This window comes from Simochromis diagramma, unplaced genomic scaffold (assembly GCF_900408965.1).
Source record: "Simochromis diagramma unplaced genomic scaffold, fSimDia1.1 OVJJ01000596.1, whole genome shotgun sequence".
Lineage (NCBI taxonomy): Eukaryota > Metazoa > Chordata > Actinopteri > Cichliformes > Cichlidae > Simochromis > Simochromis diagramma.
In genome coordinates, this window is record NW_024387245.1 from 9,450,441 (window position 1) to 9,466,193 (window position 15,753).

Here is a 15,753-nt window from a genome sequence, read left to right on the forward strand (position 1 = left end):
ATTTTCTATATCTGAAAAACAAACAATCAACTGAATTATGATTCTAATTAGATTTATTTTTGCCTTTGTTTGTCTTAACATTTCACCACCAGAGGCTGGAGGTGTGTTTGGTCCTCAAGGGGAATCGGGATCAGAGCCTGAAGATGACAACCAAATGAAGTTTTACACAGAGCAGCACAGAGGACGAAGGCGCAGCAAAGGTGAGAAGAAACTCAGGTGTATTATAATAAATGTTGTACATTTTTTACACATTAACTTACTCAGCAGGAGACCCTCTTAGCCACTGCGCGCTGCTGAGAAGACATTAAAGTCAAAAGGGAGTATAATACAAAAACAAATGAACGCCAGCCTTATCCCATTTGAATATAAGAGGGAATGATGGGAGAGAACATTAAAGCTGAGTCAAATGAGGCTAGTCGTTTCCGGAATTGTCAGCATAGCTGGAAGTAGGAAGGGGTCATGTATGTTCCCAATGGGATTGGGAGTGCTGTTCCACAGCTCAATGACATTCAAAGCAGACATATGAGCTGATGTCAATGGGAGTTTTGTGATGACCTAAGCTGAGTCACATAACTTGAATGCATGATTTTCAACTTCCTCTCCCATAGTGATATGTGATAGTGAAGAGTTTGGATTTGTGTGTATATGAATTACATAGTCTGTGTATATCTATAAAGTAGCTGACAAAAATGATGAAAATCATGATGTTTTTAAACCCTGTGTCTGCAGTTCACCTAAACAACACTAGGTCAAGAGGACAATAAATCACACACCACTTTATAATCTTATTAATTTGGTTGTAAGCCCTCTGGTGTGGGAATAGGATCTAAAAGCAATTAGAAAAGCAATTTAGTTGCTTTTCTAATTGCGATTTCTATTAGAAGTATAAAAGAGAGGAAATGTACGATTTGAAAACAAACAAAACTTCTTAACTCTATAGAACTGCAGATATATAATTCATCTAAAAGCGGATTCTCCAATTAAATGTCTCTATTTTTCTGTACATTGGAGACAGCAGCTGGGTAGATTTCAGATATCAAGCATGTGCATATGGTCTTAGATAATTGCAGCGTTTTTCGGAATGAAGGACAAGAACGAATTGAACGAATTGAATGAACCTACCCCTGTAATTGGCTCTGTAGCCTTCTGTCACTTCATTTCCTACCATTACATTTCCTGTTTACATACATTTAAACACAGAATGGTCCAGTGTGAACATGCAATTAACCACAACTGTTCTGAAAATGGTTAATTGCCTGTGAGTGTAAATGCCCTAGAACAGGCGTCTTTACTTTAACTGACACCTTGGTCTGACAGATTTTATTATCAAGTCTTTGTGGCCTTACAGCTTGGAGGAAAATAAAATCCATGGCCATGACCTGTGTTAAAGTTACAGCCTGTATAAAAAGGTAGCTCTTTCATTAGACGATGGACAGAGGGGAGGCGAATGAGAGTAAACATAAAGAGTTTAGTGCACTCCTTGTATTTGTGCATTCAGTTAAAATTTACATGTGACTTTATGCGTGTGTTTGAGCACAGAAAGGTTGCTTGGTTTGTGACCATAATGTAAGTGTTTGCCATCGTGAGTGCGCATGCTTTTGTCTACTCAGTAAGCTTTTATAGTAATTGAGGGAACCCTTCACAAGCCCAGGGACGCCACCCTGCACCCCACTGACATTAGCTGCTCAGCCACTATTTCTGTAGACAACCATTGTTTCTATCCCTTCACAAAGCCATCACAGTGAGTAAGACGTGCAAGTCGGTGTGGGTCAATCCATTACCCTAACTTTGTCTCCTTGTTTGGCCTTGAGCTGCATTTCACTACCTCTGAGCTTCTGTCAAGATTAAAGTGCCTTTCCACAGGGGAATACTGGTGAAACTTTCTTTTCTATGATATTGCTTTGTTTTTATTCAGTCTGTTTGACCATTTGAACACTGCGAATGTGATCAGTCAAACGTTGTATGGGGAAAGCTGAAATTGGCATTCACAGAACAATTGTACACGGCTGTGTTTTTCAGTGGTACTAAATGATGTAGTAACATACCTCTAACTAGCACACAGAGCATTAGTCGATTCCCATAGTGGAAGCTATTGGGCATTGAAATGAATAAATATATAAACAAATGTATTTATTTATTTATTTGAACAAAACAGTGTGATGAGTTCTACTGCAGAGAACAGACTTCCATGAGCAGTTGTACCATTTCTATTGACTTTTGCAACAAACCTGCAGAGCGCAGGATACACACTGGGAAGCTCCCTTTCTAGAAGCTATTCACGCAGTTCTGAAGCCTGCAGATTCTGAAATATTACGTGATGTTTTCTTGTGACTGGTTTAAGAAAGTACAAGAGTTATTTTCAGGTTGTTCAACGCATTAGAGCAGTGTTTCCAAAGCTACTCTATCATCACCTTATCCTACACGCATCCCAGTAAGCTTCCGTTTAACATGCCAACTTCTCTCCCATGATAAATATCTGTAGACAGAGGTTAAGCGGCTAATTTCATTTCCTATACCTTAGCTTGGAAATAAGAGCCCTGACAGAGCCAAAGGGCAACCAAAACAACCAATCTATAACCCTGTCAGTAGCAATAAGATCATATATCATACTGGCAAATGATTCTGGGGTGTGCAGAAGCAGTGTTAACCCAAGTCATATCTACACAGGCCAAACTTGAAACAGGGTTGGATTCATAAATCAGCAGTACAATGAATTGCATTCTCAAGGCTTTGAGGAGGGCTTTTCAGCAAAGGACAGTGCAAAACGAGATGATTTTGTTAAACGTTTGTGTGGCTGTGTGTATTATGGTCCTGTCACCTGTTTAAGACTCTAATAAAAACAAAAGGGCCACTGTTAAACTGTCTACCTTTACTTTTTTCTCTTTCTCTCCCTTCAGGCCATCCACACAGTCCTCTAAATAAGGTCACCTTGACACTGATCACTATCAGCACATGTGTCATTGCCATTGTCTATGCTACGCAGGATTCCTGCCCCCTCACTGTTAAGGTCACCCTCCATGTGCCAGAGCATTTTGTTGCGGATGGTAAGTGCAGGGCATTTATTAGACCTTGGCAGAACATTTAACGAGTAAAGCATCAAAAAGTGTTTACTTTTGCTGGAAACTGACTTCACTACACGTCACTGTTTTTATGCACTCTTTCATTTTGATTCAAATTACATGATATGATATGAAAACCTTAGTAGATCTGACAGCTCACAGAACTCCTGGGTCCAATTTACACAGATCTGTTTGCTGACTGGAAACCCGCAAATACTAAAATCAAACATGGAGATGAAGATGCAAGGATTTATTACGCTTACATTAAACCCATCAAAATGTTACTAAGATGCACTGTGGTTATTTAGCCCAAGCAGCAGTTTGAAAACATCCAATACAAGCGATATGGTAGATTTGTGGAGCATGTTATCATAATAGCCATTATCCCACATAGTATAGCATCTTATTGTTTTGTTTGTTTCCAACAATAACTGGTTACAGTTGTCAGTCGAGCAGCATACTGTAGAGATAACTGTCGAGTTGCATGTTGTTGTTGAGCACTGAAACGTATTATGTCATTAGTTTAGTCTTTGTTGTTAGGAGGAACAGCTAATGGACCGGGGCTAGCTCAACATTCTCCGTTTCTGTTTTCACATGGCCTGCATTAAACTCTCCACCCCCTCAACCGTGATTTGTGGTTTTCAATTTCAATGCCTTTCAGTTTCAGTGCCCCCTTTCCACGACTGATAAGGTACAAAAGATGAACATTCATCCAACAAAAGAGAAAATCATGTTCTAGAACCGAAAAATGAACAAAAATCAGAACAATAAAGCCCACGCGCTGAAAGCTCGCAATGGAAGAAAAAAAGATTGATTATCACCACAAAAAACTGAGTGACATTTAAAGCCATTAAAGTGATGAAGAGCATTGTGCACACACTATGGCTATTATTATTCTTTGTTTTTCAACTGAGCTTTTAGTATTTAGCCCCTTTTTCATGTGACTGCATGCTGTAGATTAAAATATTAACCTATTGTTTTTATCTTTTCAGTTAGCCTGATACAAACAATGCATATTCATCTAATGTTACATAAGAACTCCAAGATATATTTCTGCTGTATCAGTGTCATATTAGAAGCTGGCTTCACAGACAGAAAGTATGCTTGCCAAAAAAAAAAAACACTAAATAAATAGTCAGTGAAATCGAATATAAAGAACTTCTCTGTCAATAAGGAGTTGATACCGTTTCCTGTCAATTTATATGCTCACATGGGGAAACAAAAACATTCGTTGTTGACAAAAGAAGTTTAAATTCACAAAAATGGAGTTTGTAAGCAACAGACCCGGGCAACAGCTTAGAGTATTATTTAATCTGTTTAAAATTCCTTGTTGACAGTGAGCTAATTGTAAATTGGGTCTGTGTGTTGACACGATACCGCAAAACAAACCTTACTAGGAGAAGAGAGAAAACTTGAATATGTACAAGGAGCTAAGTGAAGTAAGAGAGAGTGAAGAGCTGAGGCAATTTAACTAATGATTGCTACATCTCTGAAAGATTTCACATATCAGTCAAAAAGGCATTTCTGCCATTGAGGTCTCATTTCTTGTCCTCCCACGCTCTCAGAATTTGTGTGCCCGTGGACACTTCACGAAAACGGAGGCATACATAAAATATATATTCTGTAACTATTGGATATCTACAGTAAAATAAACATACCGTTAGAGTATTTTGACATTGACGCAGTTTGTTTTTTCCCTCTGTATACCACCACAGTGGATATGAAGTGAAAGAATCAAGATGTGATTAGAGTGCAGACTATCGGTTTTCATTTAACGTGATTAACAAAATTATCACATGAATTTTGTTTAGAAATTAGCTATTTTTATTCATAGGGCCCTATTTTCAGATTCTAAAGTAGTTGGGTAATTGCCTAATGAACAAAAGCTGCTTCCTCTTATTTCATGTCAAATTAAGCAGATAAAAGCCACAGTAAGGTCTAGCCAAGTGAAAAGTACTCAAGGAAAGAGGCAAATAATTGTCAACGTGTAAAGATGGCTTGATGTTTCAGAGCACTTACAACAAGATGCTTTTTTGTTACTGCTGACAAAATGTAAGGCTGTCATATCCATATACAAACAGCAACAAAAGGTGGCCGCAATAAAGACTTGGCACAGCATATAGACATATGCATGCCCTCTTCCTTTATATTCTGTTACCTTACTAAACCAGCCTATGAGAACTACAGTGAATAGAATGAACCTGTCTTTTGAGGCACTATCGAAAGTTAGTCAAGGCCATCAATCTTGAAGAAATATTATTTATTTATTTTATTTTAATTCCCATTAAATTCTTCTAATAAAAACGACGGTCAATGACTCGAGGATTTTCATCAAAGTATTAAAAACAATGAAGTTTGTCCACTTACTTCTGAGCTTTGTGGGGCAATTACTCAAAAAATGTATTACAAAATAATCATGGTTTTTTTGAGTGTCTATAATGTTGTCTTTTTCTCCCTCTCCATAACACACATAGTGTAGTGTAAATCTCTACCACTGGCAGCGAGGACGCTTTCAAATTTAATATGGAGAATGATTATTGACTTATTTTAGTAACCTTTTGACCTTCTACTGCCACTGGCAGTGAGGAATATCAAGTTATACACAATAATTATCTCAATTTTTTGGATGCCCCTGAAGCTCTCCTTTGGCGTAATGATCAGCCTGCGAGGTATCAAAAATCATATTTGGAATTTAATGAAATAATCATAGATATTCATGATAAACCAGCACTCGTGTATTTTAATTTCGCCGAGTCCATGAGCTTCGCTGTAGTGCGACACTCACTACTGCATTTAAGCCCCACTACAGAATAAGATATTGGACGAGGAAAATCATGTTGTGCATTCCATACTGCATGTGTGTTTACTGCAGGGTGAACATAAACTGTACACCTCGAAGGAGTTAAGATAAGGGTTTTAGGATTCTAGTTTTGTTTTTCCCCTGCAAACAAACTGTGTGTGCTGGAACTCGGACACAGAAAAGCAGACACCTGAGGCAGAGCAGATGTGGTAAAAGGCAGCTTAACCCTGTAGTCTGGCATGCATACAGTCGGCAGCAGGCAGGCAGTCAGAGCAAACAAACAAATCCAAGAGATAAACAAACAAAACAATTCCAACTGGCAAGCAACACATAACTATAAGTCACTTCAGGAAACGTACAAGCAGACAGACGAAAAGCTCTGTTTCTTCTGTCTGCTTATATACTTTATAAGTTGACACAAAGGACGTGAGTTGCTCTATATCTAATATATGCTGGTACGATGCAGGTGAATAGTCAGGTGGTGATATCAGCCATTAGCATGATGAATAAACTGAATGTGAGCAGCCAGTTGCCATGACAGTAGAAGGTAAACAAAAACAACTACAAAGCATTTATAATAATCACTAAGGCTACAGCTAATGGGAGCCTAATGGAAAAAAATGAGATAGATAGAGAGAGAACAGAAGGTTATTTACAGGCAGGTAACAAGAAACTGGAGCAGCAGATTAAGAAGACTCAGATCATTTGGCCAACGTTGTGAGATACGCAGCTCAAAATCGACTAGTAGTGGAATTAAGTGTACCGACATATTCTTATGTTTTTATATTCTAATTACTCCAGTGTTGCTTTTCTGTTACCTGACATTCACTTTAGAGTCATGGTGTAAATACCTTAATTATATTTGCAAAAATAGTCATATTTTAAATGTGACTGTCTGTCAAAGAATCTTATCAATTAGATACCCAGTCATGTAACTCAATTATCAAAAACATGACATTGTGTACATAATTGAAATAATACAGCAGTATACAATAGAGGAAAGCACAAACAACTTATTAATGAAAAATAACACAAAATTATATGTGTCAATAAGTCAATGAAATTTTTTGTTGCACCCATTCATTATTACTGCCATTATTTTGACTACTGCATTGACACTGATATACAATGCTTTCTTTTTCTCCCCATTCTTCTGCATTTGAATCATAATATGCAGAGCTAAGTGAACAATGCTCCTACTCCCCAAGTGGGATTTCTTTACAGGACTCAGAGAAGGCTGCGTAACAGCTCTCTCCTCAGCATGTTAGCAGAAGAATTTACTTCAGCCAGTATCACTGTAAATGAGACCTACTGGCAGAAAGGGGCCTTGTCATGCTTACCTTTGGTCACTTTGACCTCGTAAAGGCTTTTAGCGATTTATTTTGGGCTTCTGGCATTTTGCTGGGTACTGAACACTTTACTTTCAAGAACACCAGCGGTCTTTCATATCTAGGGAAGATTGTTACCATGGTTATTTTGCTTTGACTTATACAGAATTATGCACTTATTAATTGAAAATGTTCAAAACATATTGATTGATTCAAAATGTGTTTTACGACAGACACTTAAACCAATAAACAATGTGGGATCATCTGACAAGCTATCAAATGTAACAGACAAAAACATGCAGGTCATTGGTCTCGATAAGACTGAATGCTAACACATGGTTTGGTACTTAATTTTTAGGGAAAACCAAGTACATTTGTTGAAGGCTTTGTGTTGGTCACACTGTACTGTGGCAGTGTTTTTCTGTCAAATGAAAAGAAGCAGCTGATGACTTTTCATGTGTAGGAGGAAACAAATGGCAGTGTATTCTGTCAGGACTTCAGAACAACCAAAATGTTAAAAGGGTAAAATAAATAAATAACAGAGAGAGAACAGATGAGTTTTGGGATGTCATTGCTTTGTTTGTTACAGAATGTAAAGGCGAAACATTATTTGTTATTCTCATATGAGCTGTATATTTTACCGCAGCACAAAGGACTTGCACACATCCATCTGATGCAGTTCATCTAGCTGTACCGAACCTGTTTGTTTTGTTTTGTTTTAATATATAGATGTTCTAATACATTTTGAATTCACCTGGACAAAGAAATACAGTGGGGCAAAAAAGTATTTAGTCAGCCACCGATTGTGCAAGTTCCCCCACCTAAAATGATGACAGAGGTCAGTAATTTGCACCAGAGGTACACTTCAACTATGAGAGACAGAATGTGGAAAAAAAAAATCCATGAATCCACATGGTAGGATTTGTAAAGAATTTATTCGTAAATCAGGGTGGAAAATAAGTATTTGGTCAATAACAAAAATACAACTCAATACTTTGTAACCTAACCTTTGTTGGCAATAACAGAGGTCAAACGTTTACTATAGGTCTTTACCAGGTTTGCACACACAGTAGCTGGTATTTTGGCCCATTCCTCCATGCAGATCTTCTCGAGAGCAGTGATGTTTTGGGGCTGTCGCCGAGCAACACGGACTTTCAACTCCCGCCACAGATTTTCTATGGGGTTGAGGTCTGGAGACTGGCTAGGCCACTCCAGGACTTTCAAATGCTTCTTACGGAGCCACTCCTTTGTTGCCCGGGCGGTGTGTTTTGGATCATTGTCATGTTGGAAGACCCAGCCTCGTTTCATCTTCAAAGTTCTCACTGATGGAAGGAGGTTTTGGCTCAAAATCTCACGATACATGGCCCCATTCATTCTGTCCTTAACACGGATCAGTCGTCCTGTCCGCTTGGCAGAAAAACAGCCCCATAGCATGATGTTTCCACCCCCATGCTTCACAGTAGGTATGGTGTTCTTGGGATGCAACTCAGTATTCTTCTTCCTCCAAACACGACGAGTTGAGTTTATACCAAAAAGTTCTACTTTGGTTTCATCTGACCACATGACATTCTCCCAATCCTCTGCTGTATCATCCATGTGCTCTCTGGCAAACTTCAGACGGGCCTGGACATGCACTGGCTTCAGCAGCGGAACACGTCTGGCACTGCGGGATTTGATTCCCTGCCGTTGTAGTGTGTTACTGATGGTGACCTTTGTTACTTTGGTCCCAGCTCTCTGCAGGTCATTCACCAGGTCCCCCCGTGTGGTTCTGGGATCTTTGCTCACCGTTCTCATGATCATTTTGACCCCACGGGATGAGATCTTGCGTGGAGCCCCAGATCGAGGGAGCTTATCAGTGGTCTTGTATGTCTTCCATTTTCTGATGATTGCTCCCACAGTTGATTTTTTCACACCAAGCTGCTTGCCTATTGTTGATTCACTCTTCCCAGTCTGGTGCAGGTCTACAATACTTTTCCTGGTGTCCTTCGAAAGCTCTTTGGTCTTGGCCATGGCGGAGTTTGGAGTCTGACTGTTTGAGGCTGTGGACAGGTGTCTTTTATACAGATGATGAGTTCAAACAGGTGCCATTCATACAGGTAACGAGTGGGGGACAGAAAAGCTTCTTACAGAAGACGTTACAGGTCTGTGAGAGCCAGAGATTTTCCTTGTTTGAGGTGACCAAATACTTATTTTCCACCCTAATTTACGAATAAATTCTTTACAAATCCTACCATGTGGATTCATGGATTTTTTTTTTCACATTCTGTCTCTCACAGTTGAAGTGTACCTCTGGTGCAAATTACTGACCTCTGTCATCATTTTAAGTGGGGGAACTTGCACAATCGGTGGCTGACTAAATACTTTTTTGCCCCACTGTATATACTGTTAATGCTTCTGCAAATGTACCGTCCATGACCCATAATATAGCTGTATAAGAATCCAGAAAGCCTTCTCACAGCTCCCTTTGGAACCAAAACTCATTGGCATCAATTAGAGATAATCTTGTTCGGTGATTGGAGTTTAACGATTGGTCTGAGAGCAGTAAGAAAGAAAGGTAAGTCAGCGTCATTAAGCATAGCGTTTACTGATTGACTCGTGAAACCCTTTTAGCCCCTCTACTGCAATTACCAACAAAACCCAATCTATACACATTATAGGTCTTAATTTTCTCATTTAAATTCAGTCTGGTCAGATGGGAAATGAAATTACAGTGAAAACAAAAGATTTAGCTACTTTCCAATTGATTTTGCAATAGAACCTCGAACCTAGAGCATAAATACAACACAATCACATCTGTTCTACTTTTCTGTGGTTCGTTTGTTTATTTTTGCCTTTTTCTTTCATGCAAAATAATTGGCTCCTGTTTTGTTTTTCTTTTTTTCAGGAAGTAGTTTTGTGGTGAGCATGGGCAGTTTCTTGGATGTTTCTAATTGGTTAAATCCAGCAAAGCTAACTCTCTACTATCAGACCAATTCATCCACACAATGGGTCCAGGATTACTGCGGCCAGAGGACCACTGAACCCTGTGAGCAGATTTGTGATCAGGACACAGGTTGGTGCATACAAATATGCAGACACTGACGTCTAACCATTAAGCCTAAACCCTTGTTTTTAGCATTTTTTTTTAAAGTGGTAAGTACTTCAACAGTGGAAAAAGTGCAGGTGTATATAGAAGACATTACAATGAGATCTCTATCTTGATGTTTTACTGATTAACATAACATGTGCTAACTTTTAGTTGTATTTTGTGACATAAACCCAAAAGTTAAAGTAAGCTAAAAAAATAAAACAAAATAAAGCTCAAACAGTCGATGTCGTCTGGTTCAGAGTCATGAGATTTACACCACCACTCACGACCCTGTGTTTTTCATGTGGACTTTTTCTCATTTATAAACAGTATAAACATGGCTCTTTATGTTCAATATTGATACCGCTTGTCAGTAAGGGCATAGACACCAGAGTGTACCGTGTCGGAGATGTCAGTGCCTTTGGCAGTATTTGAGTCCCTCCGCAGGAGAATGTTTTGCTATAAAATGATAGACATGCTATTCCCATAAATTTGTAAAGTTGTCATATTGAAACTGCGTAAACAATGGAATTAACAAGAAACCGGCAGCACTGTCAGTGAAGAGGCCACATAGAAATACAAGTGTGTAGCAGAGGTTGTCACTGTTTGCATTCATCACAATAATTATGTAGAAGCTATCCAACTTTATTCCACACTTTAAATGAAAAATCGAAAGAAAACAAGACAGAATCAATAGATCAATTATACGGTAGGCTTTTTCTATAAAATATTTCATCCTTACTTTGCTTTAAATTTTAGTTGGCCTAAAAGCACTGAAAGGAGCTGAAACTATGTTTTCATCATGTTATAAATAAAATGGGAGTTAATGTATATTCCACATTATTTTGTAAGTTTTCTTTCTGTGCTGTAGGGAAAGAGAGGAACTAGTCAAGCTGAGCAAAGGTGTGTGGTTAATTTCTTGAGTAAATTACTCAAATAATAGTAACAAAAGTTCTTACATCAGAGCTCAGCATATGAGGCAACAGCATTTCTACTATGTAAGCAAAGGTCCTTAATGTCTTTTGCCCCATTCAGGAAAATCACCAGCTGCCACTGCAGTGTGCTGCAGTGTGTATACAATCACCCTGTATGGTTTTACACCTACATTTGCTGACATTAAAACTTTACCAACAAATGCTAAGTATGCAGCATGATGATATTTATCTTGCCTTGAGTGTCCTAATTCCCTTGTGTTTTTCATGCCCAAGTAGATAAAGTCTAAGCTCATTAGAATGGATTACATCTGTAATGTATGTGAAATTTATGTAACCCTGGTCAAGGACGTGTTGAGGGCTAATGCATAATGTATTAGAGTTCCAGACACTCAACTCAGTGAGTACACAGGAAGATGCCAGAGATGGAGCTGCACGCATGTATTTGTGAAATCTTAGTGTGTGCACTTAGGTATTTCATAGGTCTGCATCTGCACATTATATTTACTCATTCAAATCCAAGTACGCTGAGCATTTTGGCTTTATTAGCACTAGAGTCTAGCTCTGCTCTCATCTTTCTGCATCCATTTCTCTTTTCATCTGTCCTTTATAGAAGATTATTTAATCAATGACAGCATGCGCGTTTGTTGTATCTCCTCAGGGCAATCACATCCATCCAGAAGTAGAATGAAAGGTGCTCTTCAAAGAAGCTTTCCATTTCTATAACTAATGTAAAATATAACACACTTATACCCAACCAAGCATACATATATTTTTGAGACTGAAGGACTTGTTTAGCATATAAAAACATAACTATAAGTGCACTTGTGATGTTTACTTGGATGTAAAAAAAAAAGACAAGTAAAATGGCCAGACCCCGATGGATGGATGGATAGATGGATAGATAGATAGATAGACCACTCACAGGGCTACCAAATATTACAACATTGAAAAACTGACTGATATGGATGACAGGAAAAATATATATAAGAAGAAACATTGACTTGAATCTAATACAAGCTGTGAATGGTGGCATTGTTTTCTGTTGGCTTATGGGCAGAAATGATAAAGTTAAGGTTTAATTGCCAACAAATACTTATTATACCAAGCAACATATTTACCAAGCAACAATACCAATACCAAAAACAACACTAAAACTTTGTTTCATTAATAAACATATGTTATACAGTGTATACTCTATACTGAATACCATAAATGCAGGTTTAGATATTTAAATCGGTCATTTTTTACTCCCAGCATGCATACAAACGCATTTTTCTTGTCCTTTATAATAGCAAGAGGTATGTTTTCAGGATGGTTTCACACAGCATTTCTATTATCTCCATCAATCCAGCTTCAGTGTCATGTCGGATGACAGGCACTGTTGACTACTAGACACTGTATCGTTGTATCTGGATAATCAGTCATCTGTGCCTTCACCTTCCCTCCTTGATCAAGTGCTACAGTGGAGGTCAGTAGACACATACATGATGCAACACTTCCTGCTGTCTGATAGCTGGGCAATAGATAACTTTAATTATACTTGGAACTATAATATCTGCCTATGTGTATATATACGTTGGGACAAATAACAGCTAAAAATCTTTTGAAAATTACTTAAAATGAATGTCAGATAATATCATGACTCAAGTTACCACTTTATTATCCTTTCACAGTCATGCTCCCTAAACTTAGGCTGTCGCTAAAACCTTTCCATTTCTCATCATGCATAACTTCCTAAAGACTCACAGACCTCCTTGGCTGCTTTTGTTTTCCTCATTTAAAACGTTTTCTCTCTGGCTCCTCCAGCCGCAAGTAATTGGAAATGAAACTGTTGGGGTGTGTAACATGTACAGTATACTATACCCCTGGTTTAGCTTTTCATTTCGAGCACATACTGTGCTCATAAGCACGCGTCCGGACACACACTAAAATGCACACAAACACATACAGCTCAAAGGAATAACTTATATTTTATCTGCCCAATGATAATGCCTAAGGCCTTCTCCAATATTATAACAAGTGCAAATAGGCACCAGAACAACAGTAAGTCTTTTCTGTGCTAACATCATAAACCTTGAAATTTGAAAATTATCCAGACAGCCAGAGAAATTATTATGATGACATCGTTTATAGCATCAGTTTAATACAAGAGGAAAAGAGATGGTTCGTGCGATCAAGCACCTGCCATTGTTATACATTTCACGTTCTTAATTTATAAGAGGAGAAAGTGAGAGAGCAAAAGAATGAGATAGAGAATGAGGAAAGGATGGTGACAAATTTTATTGGCAATTTTAAACTGGTGTTTACAGAGGATGTCATTATCGCTAGGTGGTGTGAGGCTGTGTGCCTGTTTAGACACCTGGCTGAAATGTACAGGGAAGGGACTCTCTGAGCACAGTTAAATAATTGGTTTTAACAAATGGCTATTTGGAAGCATTTAGCTCTTAATTAGACCTACACTACAGGGAGTGCAGAATTATTAGGCAAATGAGTATTTTGTCCACATCATCCTCTTCATGCATGTTGTCTTACTCCAAGCTGTATAGGCTCGAAAGACTACTACCAATTAAGCATATTAGGTGATGTGCAACTCTGTAATGAGAAGGGGTGTGGTCTAATGACATCAACACCCTATATCAGGTGTGCATAATTATTAGGCAACGTCCTTTCCTTTGGCAAAATGGGTCAAAAGAAGGACTTGACAGGCTCAGAAAAGTCAAAAATAGTGAGATATCTTGCAGAGGGATGCAGTAGTCTCAAAATTGCAAAGCTTCTGAAGCGTGATCATCGAACAATCAAGCGTTTCATTCAAAATAGTCAACAGGGTCGCAAGAAGCGTGTGGAAAAACCAAGGGTCAAAATAACTGCCCATGAACTGAGAAAAGTCAAGCGTGCAGCTGCCAAGATGCCACTTGCCACCAGTTTGGCCATATTTCAGAGCTGCAACATCACTGGAGTGCCCAAAAGCACAAGGTGTGCAATACTCAGAGACATGGCCAAGGTAAGAAAGGCTGAAAGACGACCACCACTGAACAAGACACACAAGCTGAAACGTCAAGACTGGGCCAAGAAATATCTCAAGACTGGTTTTTCTAAGGTTTTATGGACTGATGAAATGAGAGTGAGTCTTGATGGGCCAGATGGATGGGCCCGTGGCTGGATTGGTAAAGGGCAGAGAGCTCCAGTCCGACTCAGACGCCAGCAAGGTGGAGGTGGAGTACTGGTTTGGGCTGGTATCATCAAAGATGAGCTTGTGGGACCTTTTCGGGTTGAGGATGGAGTCAAGCTCAACTCCCAGTCCTACTGCCAGTTTCCGGAAGACACCTTCTTCAAGCAGTGGTACAGGAAGAAGTCTGCATCCTTCAAGAAAAACATGATTTTCATGCAGGACAATGCTCCATCACACACGTCCAAGTACTCCACAGCGTGGCTGGCAAGAAAGGGTATAAAAGAAGAAAAACTAATGACATGGCCACCTTGTTCACCTGATCTGAACCCCATTGAGAACCTGTGGTCCATCATCAAATGTGAGATTTACGAGGGAAAACAGTACACCTCTCTGAACAGTGTCTGGGAGGCTGTGGTTGCTGCTGCACGCAATGTTGATGGTGAACAGATCTAAACACTGACAGAATCCATGGATGGCAGGCTTTTGAGTGTCCTTGCAAAGAAAGGTGGCTATATTGGTCGCTGATTTGTTTTTGTTTTGTTTTTGAATGTCAGAAATGTATATTTGTGAATGTGGAGATGTTATATTGGTGTCACTGGTAAAAATAAATAATTCAAATGGGTATATATTTGTTTTTTGTTAAGTTGCCTAATAATTATGCACAGTAATAGTCACCTGCACACACAGATATCCCCCTAAAATAGGTAAAACTAAAAACAAACTAAAAACTCCATCCAAGAACATTCAGCTTTGATATTAATGAGTTTTTTGGGTTCATTGAGAACATGGTTGTTGTTCAATAATAAAATTATTCCTCAAAAATACAACTTGCCTAATAATTCTGCACTCCCTGTATATTCTGATTATTCAACCATTTCTTGGGAGTCACTGAGTTAACACTGAGTTAACACTGAGTTAACATGCTCTTTCAAAGCCCTGAGAGAAGGACGTACATGGAAACATTAAATTTGCACTGATCCATCCAAAAGAAAAAAAGAGAGTAGCTGTCAATACACATTTTAGTGGTTAGAGTTGTTCAAGGTTAACAAGAGCAGAAAGTTTCACTCAACCTGAAAAAATAAAAACATCAGGTCAAAACAAGAGTTAAAGCCATTAAAATTACTTTGTTAAATATCTTTGAACATGTTGTTCTCAAAAATAATAAATAAATAAAGTAGCTCATAAGAATATACGTTTAATGACCCAAAACATCAGCAACGAAACCTAAAACAGAGCAGATGAGAGCATGAACCTGCTGAATCTGTTATCTTGATAACAGAAGCCAAGTGTACACTGTAAACGTAAAAGCAGTTACCACACTGCATTAGCAGCTCAGTGATATTCAACTTTAATAACCACACTGTTGCATTTTCTCTTCTGCTAAGAGAGACGTTT

The 15,753-nt window shown here is 38.6% G+C and overlaps 1 protein-coding gene across 2 annotated transcripts in view; it reads left to right on the top strand.

Moving 5' to 3' along the window:
- LOC120714478 (astrotactin-2-like) overlaps positions 1–15,753 on the top strand; it is a 285,359-nt gene that overhangs the window by 133,106 nt on the left and 136,500 nt on the right. For both annotated transcript variants that reach the window (XM_040000717.1, XM_040000718.1), the window contains exons 5-7: positions 93–200; positions 2,898–3,044; positions 10,072–10,239. In XM_040000717.1, the coding sequence (XP_039856651.1) occupies positions 93–200; positions 2,898–3,044; positions 10,072–10,239 (423 nt within the window). The remainder of the gene's footprint in view (positions 1–92; positions 201–2,897; positions 3,045–10,071; positions 10,240–15,753) is intronic.